The 9,442-nt window shown below is 33.4% G+C and overlaps 1 protein-coding gene across 1 annotated transcript; it reads right to left on the reverse strand.

The window, feature by feature from the left end:
* Positions 1-4,242: 4,242 nt before the first annotated feature.
* LOC141673028 (pyruvate decarboxylase 3-like) lies at positions 4,243-6,009 on the reverse strand. Its single transcript, XM_074479763.1, has 3 exons — positions 4,866-6,009; positions 4,547-4,718; positions 4,243-4,434 (listed from the first exon to the last, which is right to left on the reverse strand). The coding sequence occupies exons 1-3, from the start codon at positions 4,877-4,879 to the stop codon at positions 4,357-4,359; spliced, it is 264 nt and encodes an 87-aa protein (XP_074335864.1). The 5' UTR covers positions 4,880-6,009; the 3' UTR covers positions 4,243-4,356.
* Positions 6,010-9,442: the final 3,433 nt, after the last annotated feature.

The raw sequence follows: 9,442 nt of genomic DNA on the forward strand, positions 1-9,442 counted from the left end.
TAATACATTTTTATGATGATCTAGTTGTTTAATTGGAAAAAGCATATAAGTTGGTAGTTAAATAACACGACAATAATAAAATGAAGTATGTATTAGAGAAGAGAGGAAGTTTCATGGTATTGATGAGAGAAAAAATTAAAGTGCTAAAGTTAGGATTTAAAGCAGTCCATGGATTATGGAAAATAACTTAGTGTCGTTTGGGGAAGTATTAATTTTGATAGTATCTCAAATCCCAGTCATGTTCATATAATTATTGTACAATGAGACAAAGTAGATGAGGGAGGTGCAAAGGATTTAAAGGTGGCGTCAAAATCCAACTTGTATTTATTTGGCATTTTTAATTGCCGACCTGGAGGTGTATTTTGTAGTATGGCAGAAAGTATGTGGTTGCATTAAAGTATGTGGTTGCATTAATTCCTTGTTATATTAGCTAGCTTTTCTTTTTAACATGTACTAGTCAACTTTTTTTAATGAGTTCCTCTTTTAATAAGCACCATCTATAAGTTTATTGTTTGATACAAATCAGAATATTGATTTCTTTTTGGTTTTATTATTAAATATGACTTCATTATGGCAGTGCAGTGGTGTAATTGGATTTTTGATCTGTTCAACTGAAGGCACACTGTGGATTTTAGGAACCCTGCAAACAGTATTGAGATGTTAGATGGAGCCCTTAATTATAGGTGGGAACTTAGGTTCTACTAGTTCATATATTCCGGCAAGTTATTTTGCTTTGCGCATTATTCTTTAGTGGGAATATTTTAAATAGTCAACTATGCAGGGGCAGGACATTACTTTGAAACAGTTCTTTTAATCTTTTCCCCTTATTTTAGTCATCACAAATATCCAAATACACGTTGAAACATTAGTCTGTAGCTTTGTCTGATGTACTTGTTTACCACTATTTGTTTAAGCCAATGTCAGGCTACTGTCCCTCCAAATTTTGCTCTAAACTGTCTGGTTTCAACATTCCTAGATGTCATGATTTGCAATACTAAAGGAGTGTTAGATTAATGTTTGCTATAATTTTTATACCTCAGATATAACAGTATATGGGAGCTGTTACTTTGTGCTATCTTTACCAGATTCAAAAACTAAGGTGTTATACTTATTTTTAGCTGAACTAGTGGATATCCTTTCCGGTGATGATATTCAGGTACACACTTAAGCTTCCTCATAGTCACTGTGTTGTGTAAGTGCATATTCAAGTTAAAAGTTCTTTCTAATCTCCTCTACGAAGCATTTTATTTAAGCGTTTTGGGCTAGCAAAGCTGCTGCACTCAAAAGCACTTGCTTCTTCGGGATCTACTTGATAATCTACTTTAAACAACCCATTTAAACTAATAGTAACTCCTCATAACAACTTTCATAATTTTTTTAATCAGTATATTATTCTTTTATCTCAATACATACATGACTATTTTACTAAATTTGGCAGGATGAAGCCAATGTAAGGTCAACACATGATGGTGGACTAAGGAAATCATGAGTAAATGGTGCCTTGTTTCGGTATATACTAGCTGCAATGGGTTTGATAATTTAGTAGTTTTGGAAAATCATGTTTTTGATTTTCTTCTTGTATACTAAAATTCTTTGGATTGTTTTGGTAATGATAAATAATGTATTTGGATTTGTTTTCTAATGATAATTAACGTTTTGGTTATTTAAATATGATAACATTTGTTGGTTTTTTGGTTTTAGCATTTTTTGCTATGTATATTGTTAGACTATGTAATTATTTAACATTAGTGTATATAAATGTGAATAATGTCCAAAATGTCTATTTACATTATAAACTTTTAAAAAAAAACCGATATAAAAATTTCAATCTCTACACCCACGAACACATCAATTTTAACCTAATCGAACAACAGTTTATAACTGATGTCTACAAATGAGACATCGTCTAAAACTGATGTCTATGTACATATTACACATCAGTGTTTTCAAGCAGCTGATGTCTGGGGTGACTTTTGACAACAGTTTTCAACCGATGTGAAAAAGAAAATACTTTTCTCTCACTACGCAATAAGTGCATAAAGGAACCCCTACTATACAGTTGCATAAGGCTTAGATGGTGTTGCATAAGGTAATAGGCAATAACAGGCAGGGTTGCCAATGTGGACTTGGTCGTAAAGCCTTAATGCAATGAATTATGCAACACTAGAAAGCGTTGCATTATGCGTCTTTTGCAACAATAAAAGCGTACAATGACAACAACAGTTAGTGTTGCATAAAATGAAGCCACATCACCACTGTGTCCTACGTGGCAAGCGACATGTCATATTGCCACGTCAGCAGTGGCCCTACTTTGACACGTCAGAAAGCATACAATGATAACAATAGTTAGTGTTGCATAAAATGTGTGGGTCCCACAATATGTAATGCAACACTGATTTTAGTCATTTGCAACAATGATTTTAGTCATTTCCAATACCATTTTTATTCATATGTAACATCATTTTTAGTCTTATGCAACACCATATAGAGTCAAAAGCAATACTTCAAAAATTAAAAAAAATTGACATAGTTATTCTGCTTTTACATTATTCCTGCCAAACAAGGCATCCAACAATCAATACAACAAGTATCAAATGAAATTTAAAACTTACTAAACTATCAAAGTACCAAATTCTAACTTCAAAAGAACAAATGATCAATTTTTTTCTTTTCTTTTTTAAATAATGTCACCTACTCATTTCAACTATAGCCTTATAACTCATTTTGACGTTGTAAAGTAGAATGTGTTTGTTTCCAGCCAGGTAGAGAACTACCAGTCGATGTGATCCAGAGACAAAAATGCATGTATTTGAGATGACTTTAAACAACATTGGAAAAGGCATCCCCGTAGATTTATGCTTCTTTGTTGAGTTCGAACCAATATCTTTAGCAATTCCTGAAAGCAACCATTTTAATAGACAATATTGAGATAGTCGAGTGAATACTGTCAAATAAGACAAAAATTTATAAGAAAAACCATGCTCTAGCTTAGGGCATCATAGGCAAAACTATACTGAGATAGCATTGCACCTTATTCTAGTACAAACTAAATAAATAGTATGCATGGACATACATTTAATTGTAGGATCGACACAAGCAACCAAAAAAATAAAATACTAATATATTAGTCTTCTATCCAAAATAATTGCTTTGCACATAATTTCAGCACATAATCTAAAACAACCATGCCCCTCTTTCATAGTCATTATTGAGATTATCGATATTATTTCCAGAGAAATAAAATGGGCCTTTCTCTGGCTTTTGAATACGGATCCTTCCTAAGTCATCCTTAACAGCCTAAAAGAGATTAGGAGATATATAAGAAACACTGAAACATTTCATTAAAGAAATGATGAGATAAGGCCACCAGAAACACAGCAAACTATTATCATGTCACAGCTGGTTAGAAGCTACTATATTTAACTATCTTAAATATTCACTTATCACTTTCTTACATGTTTTCATCAAAGACAACAGAATAAATATATGCTTCAACTTTGGGATTCCATATTTTACTATTATAAAAGTTGACCTAAAATTTGGCTTTTAGTTCTAAAAACTGAAAAGTAAAGCTGAGAAGATTTTGAAAAGAAGACGAAACATAAGGAATTTTAAAGATTTCGGAGAGGAAAAGAGGATAGAAAAGAACTAGATAATAGTGGTAAGAGTATTCAACGAGAATATAGCAAGATACATATATTACATTTCCAGCCAACTCTTAGCCAATATTTATATAAACCAACTTTATGAATTATTTTTGAACATCCCAGTACAACCTAGCTTTTTAGCACATAGCCACCATGATACACATTGACCAACTACTTTAATTATAAATTTCTCCTAAAACCTAAAACTCATCCCTACAATAGCCACTGCTAAACTACTTCCGGAAAGGAGCTTCAGAATGCTAGCTTATAAAGTTGAAGTTGTTGGTAGATAGAGTATAGACCATACACAAAGTAATAATCTACAAGGTCTTTGTGACAGTGTAGACTATGGAATGAAGAGGAATCCAATGAAACAAAGTCTAATAGTGCCAATTTCTCAAAGAGGAACTCAAATTTGGTCATCAGGTCCCGGAGTTCGATATTAGATGAAAACACAAATGTATATGTATAGAAAGTCAGAAAAACATAATTGAATTAAAATTGAAAATGTTACACTAAACAAAATGATTAATTCCGTAATTAAAGATTCATAATCCACTAAACAAAGTTCAGCATGTAATCTTACTCCATCAGATAGCAGGAACAACAAAAGATCTATTGGCGGTGCGGTAGGCGGCTGTTGGCAGCAGAGACCCTAGATCCCCACTCGAGTATCTCTTTGCTTGTATCATCCTCGTGACAAATCACTTCAATAAAGCAAAGACAATCTTTTTTTTTCTCCCGTTGCTGTCTCTATTATTTCAACAAGATCTTCCTCACAGCGGACCTGAACAATTCAAGAAATGCCAGTGTCAATAATACTTTTTTTATTAAAATAAGCTTCACTGCTCTAACTTGTAAGTAAATGATACATTATGTATTAGGTTTTCTCGACTAACCTTAGTCGTCCAGCTTTTGCCTTCACCATTGTGAATCGCATCAACTAGTGCAGGGTAGTTCCAGTTCTTGATCACATTGTATGGTCCATCATGCATCTCAACTTCAATGGTACAACCTCCGTTATCAGAAAAATGATTTGATTCAGACCGCATTGCAATATTGTCGACACATCTTGAGCAGTAACATGCAAGAGATATTGAATTTGTTAATGTAAAATAAAGAAGGAATGATTCTGGTAAAAATGGTGGCATTTCCAACCGTTAACACCATATATGGTCCATTATTGTAAAAAAACAGATAAAACTTGTGATGAGTTACCTAAAAGCTTCCATCACCAATGCAAGAAATTATTCGCTTATCCTTAGCAGCCTGTGCATATCCTAGAGTTGCACCAACTGACCACCCAATGGATCCATACGGCATTTGGAACTCATACTTGTATTATTGCACTTACAGTAATACATGCAAACACATTATATACCTTAGGAAATTATATTGAAAGGGATTCTCACCCACATCCTTTTGGCAATTTCATTTATTGAACCAGAAAACCATCATTAATGAGTCATTCATTAGAACATGACGTGTTTCCACCTGAGGTTGATACATGCATGTTTCATCATTTGCACAGGACGTGTTTCCACCTGAGGTTGATACATCAGCGTCCCTAAGTTGAGAGGGACATAGATCTTCTTTGTATGAATTGCTCCTAATTGTCGCATCTTCCAGCATCAGATGTTCACTAGAACTTTGGTTTGTAATTCAATGACACGGAATTTTTCACAAAAATCACACCAAAAACATGATACACCCTCTATAAAGCGAAATCAGCACATTACAAACAAAAACATCAAATGCATACACCATTTTCAGAATCAACCCATGAACTTGCAATCCAAGTCCAACACCCCTACTTCCAAGCTTATAACACCCTCTCAAAACACTCCCAATAGCATAACTATTCTGAACATACCCAGAAACCAAACAAGCCGAGGACACCATATTTCTCTCAAACATATCATCAAACACCAACCTTGTACAACCCAGACCACCCAATTTAACATACAAATTTATAAGGGTATTCGACAAAAACACATCCCTAAACAACCCATCTTTAATCATATACAAATGAATCTTATTAGCCTCTTCAATATTAAAACAATTGTTATACTGAAAAACAATTGCCAAATGGATTCGACCCCTTAGGCTTAACAGCATCCACAACACCCTCATTGCACCTACTCATCAATCGACACATTTCTCGTCCCTCTTCTTCCCCCAACTCTCGTCCCTCTCGAACCCTCCCCCTCTCCTCTCCCTCAAACAATCGAAAGCCCCAAACTTTCTCCACTCGATCGATATTAGCCATCCAATAGGACAAGGTTGGATTTCATGAAGGATTAAAAGAAATTATTTTTATCTGAATTGTTTTGTTAGCGGAAAAGGTGGAAGATTCATAGGAAAAGGGGAAGAACTGATGAGTGTAGGAAAAACTGATGAGCGTAAGAAAGTTGTACACTGCTATAGGTTTTGGAGTTTATATGAACCAACAATCAGCATTTATCCAAATTGTGGTCCTGATTAAAAGTGAAGTTGCTGATCCGCGTGATGCATTCACCATCCAATACTCTTCTTCCATGAAGTGAATTGTTTGTGTTTTTTTAATAGCTAGAAAATTTTTAAATTTTTACAAAAATTACTATACACTCAAACAATTGTCTAGATAATTATAAAAATAAAACATCATATTTTTATTATATTTCCCCATTTTTCAATATCTATTAAAAATAATATAAAATTGTAAAATTATAAAAATAATGTAATATAAAATCTATTTTTTTTTAAAAAAAATTTGTACATCTCTAAAATTAGTAGGTAAAATCACCCGTACGGTTGGATCATCGAACAAGAATTTTAAAAAAATAGAATCACCATTCGGGACAAGATCTGGCTTATAGGAACCCGTGTTGACCGTAATTTGACTATTATAAAAACACACAATATAAAATCTAAATTTTTTTAAAAAATTATACATCTCTAAAATTAGTAGATAACATCATTCGTACGGTTGGATCGTCGAACAAGGATTTTAAAAAAAATAGAATCACCACTCGGGACAAGACTTGGTTTTAGGAACCCGTGTTGACCGTAATTTGACTAATATAAAAACATACGATATAAAATCTAATTTTTTTAAAAAATTATACATCTCTAAAATTAGTATGTATCATCATCCGTACAGTTGGATCGTTGAACAAAATTTAAAAAAAATAGAATCACCACTCGGGACAAGAATTAGATATAGGAACTCGTGTTGACCGTAAATTGACTATTATAAAAACAAAGGACGTAAAATCTATTTTTTTTAAAAGAAATTAGACATCTCTAAAATTAGTAGGTATCATCTTCCGTACGGTTGGATCATTGAACAAAAATTTTAAAAAGATAGAATCATCACTCAGGACAAGATTGGGTTATAGGAACCCGTGTTGACCGTAGTTTGACTATTATAAAAACACACGCTATAAAATCTAAAGTTTTTAAAAAATATTTAGACATCTCTAAATTTAGTATGTATCATCATCCGTACGGTTGGATCATTGAACAAAAATTTTAAAAAAATAAAATCACCACCCGGAACAAGATTACATAATGGGAACTCGTGTGCACCGTGGTTTGATTATTATAAAAGCACGTGATATAAAATCTATTTTTTTAAAAAAAATTAAGCATCTCTAAAATTAGTAGGAAATAACATTTGTACGGTTGGATCAATTAAAAGTTATTTTAAAAAATTAGAACATTAATATAACAAATAAATTTTAAGAATAGTACAATAACTAAGGCAACACTAAATAACCTACTGCAACACCAGAAAGCAAATGCGACACTTAAAGTGCCACATCAGCTGCCATGTCAGCATGTCACGTCAGCATTTTGGGCCCCATATGTGGGTCCCACGACAGCATGCCACGTCACTAGTGGGTTGCACATATGGGGCCCAAAATGTTGACGTGGCATCACACATCAACATGCCACGTCATCAAATATGGTTACCAAACATGCCACCTCAGATTTATTTTCCATGTCAGCATTGATTAAATAAAAAAATATCTAATGCAACGCTGTGACCTCTACTGTTGCATGCTGCCCAACATTAACAGTTATTAGCAACGGTAGCTTCTATGTACTGTAATGCCTACTCCACTGTGTTGCAATAAACTGAAAATTTTGTAGATAATGCAACATTTTTCGTGCAATGCTGGATAAAAACCGTTGCCTATGTGCACTTATAGCGTAGTATCTACACCAACGAAGACATCGGTTTTGAACAAAATAGACATTAGTGAACTGATGTCTATTGACCTTTTTCTAGTAGTGAATTTAACCGGTATTTTTTAAAAAAATACTTATGAATGATTCAACCATAAAGATGTTACCATCTATAAATTTTAGTGATATGACAAAATTTCACTAAGAGCGTACGGTGAAATTTAGAATTAAGTTTAGTTAGACTTTATTTGTTAAAGTAATCGAGTTCAAATGATTAAAAATTCTTGAAATTTTGGGTTTAACATTTATTTGTAACCATTTTAACATATGTACAGTTGGATCATTTTTTTATCTATTCCAAATAAGTGGACCTTTCACTACACCATAGATTCCATTAAGCAACCCCATAACTGTGTTGCCTATATATAGGACCAAAAAAATATTGCTAAGAACCCGAAAGGGCTAAGGCAACACCAAAGCTATGTTGACTCGTAACGAGTTAGTATAGATATCTATAGCAACATAAAAACTTCTCTATTGCAACATACCAATCTCTGTTATAATAGATCTCAATAATAATATATTTAGGACTCTATTGTAATATACTTAGTGTGTTACAAAAGATCTTAGAATTTCTTTCTGAATTGTGGGGCTCATAGGGGCCCCATATGCGGGGCCTATCTGTGGGGCCCATATGTGGGACCTATATGTGAGGCCCACATATGGACCTAGTTGTTTACCTATGGCAACACACCTGTTGCAACATCTTTTATCTTACAAAAGGTTAATTATTTACAACAGATTTAGTACCTACTGGAACATAGTTCCTGAATATTGCATTTCCCAAAATAAATACCAAGCAATTCCAAGGAATATTCATTCATACAACCAGTCATAGACATCAAATTCACTAGTATAAAATCAAACTTTTATGTCGCCAAATTTACGATGCACATAGAAGAATCTGACGTATATAAGACTTCATACATCGAGTTTTTTAAAAAGGCGACATGTATTAACCTTCTGAAAGTACCATTTACGTCGGTTCATTAAACAACCAATGTATAAGGGTGACATATACGTCGTCTCTAAATTTGTCGACTTATAAAAACTCATTTTACATCAGGTTTAGTTCATCATTGTATACGATCATTACAAATACTCAGCATATACATCGATTTTTCATCACTCAATATATATATATATATATGATTGTATATACGTTGGCTGTCTCTAATCCGAAGTAAAATAAATTTTTTAATTATTAAAAAAATAGTTTAACCGAAACTTAACAGTGGTTGGGCCAATTTTAGTCTATTCTTCCCCAAATCAAACTCTATCCATTATAACATCGCTCGATGGAAACATTGGTCCCGGAAACCATCACACCTCATTCATCTATCCGAGCAATTTCCTAACTTACAGTTCTGGTATGAAGTATGTCAATACTAACGATTGAATATGTATACATAAATAGCCACGTAACAGATTTTTTTCTTGTTAATTTTCCCATCACTTCTACCTAATTAGGTTTGTTAACATCTTCGATCCTAGACCGTTGCATTCGTTATTGGTAATCTCCCTCCCCCTCTCTCTCCCACTCCCACTCTCCCTTCTTTCTC

This window comes from Apium graveolens, chromosome 7 (genome assembly GCF_009905375.1).
Source record: "Apium graveolens cultivar Ventura chromosome 7, ASM990537v1, whole genome shotgun sequence".
NCBI lineage: Eukaryota > Viridiplantae > Streptophyta > Magnoliopsida > Apiales > Apiaceae > Apium > Apium graveolens.

What these genes read in the sequence shown, in the direction of transcription:
- LOC141673028 (XM_074479763.1), bottom strand. An exon ending in GCAAAAGCTGGACGACTAAG is followed by an intron (nt 4,435 to 4,546) that starts GTTAGTCGAGAA and finishes TGAATTGTTCAG; the next exon opens with GTCCGCTGTGAGGAAGATCT.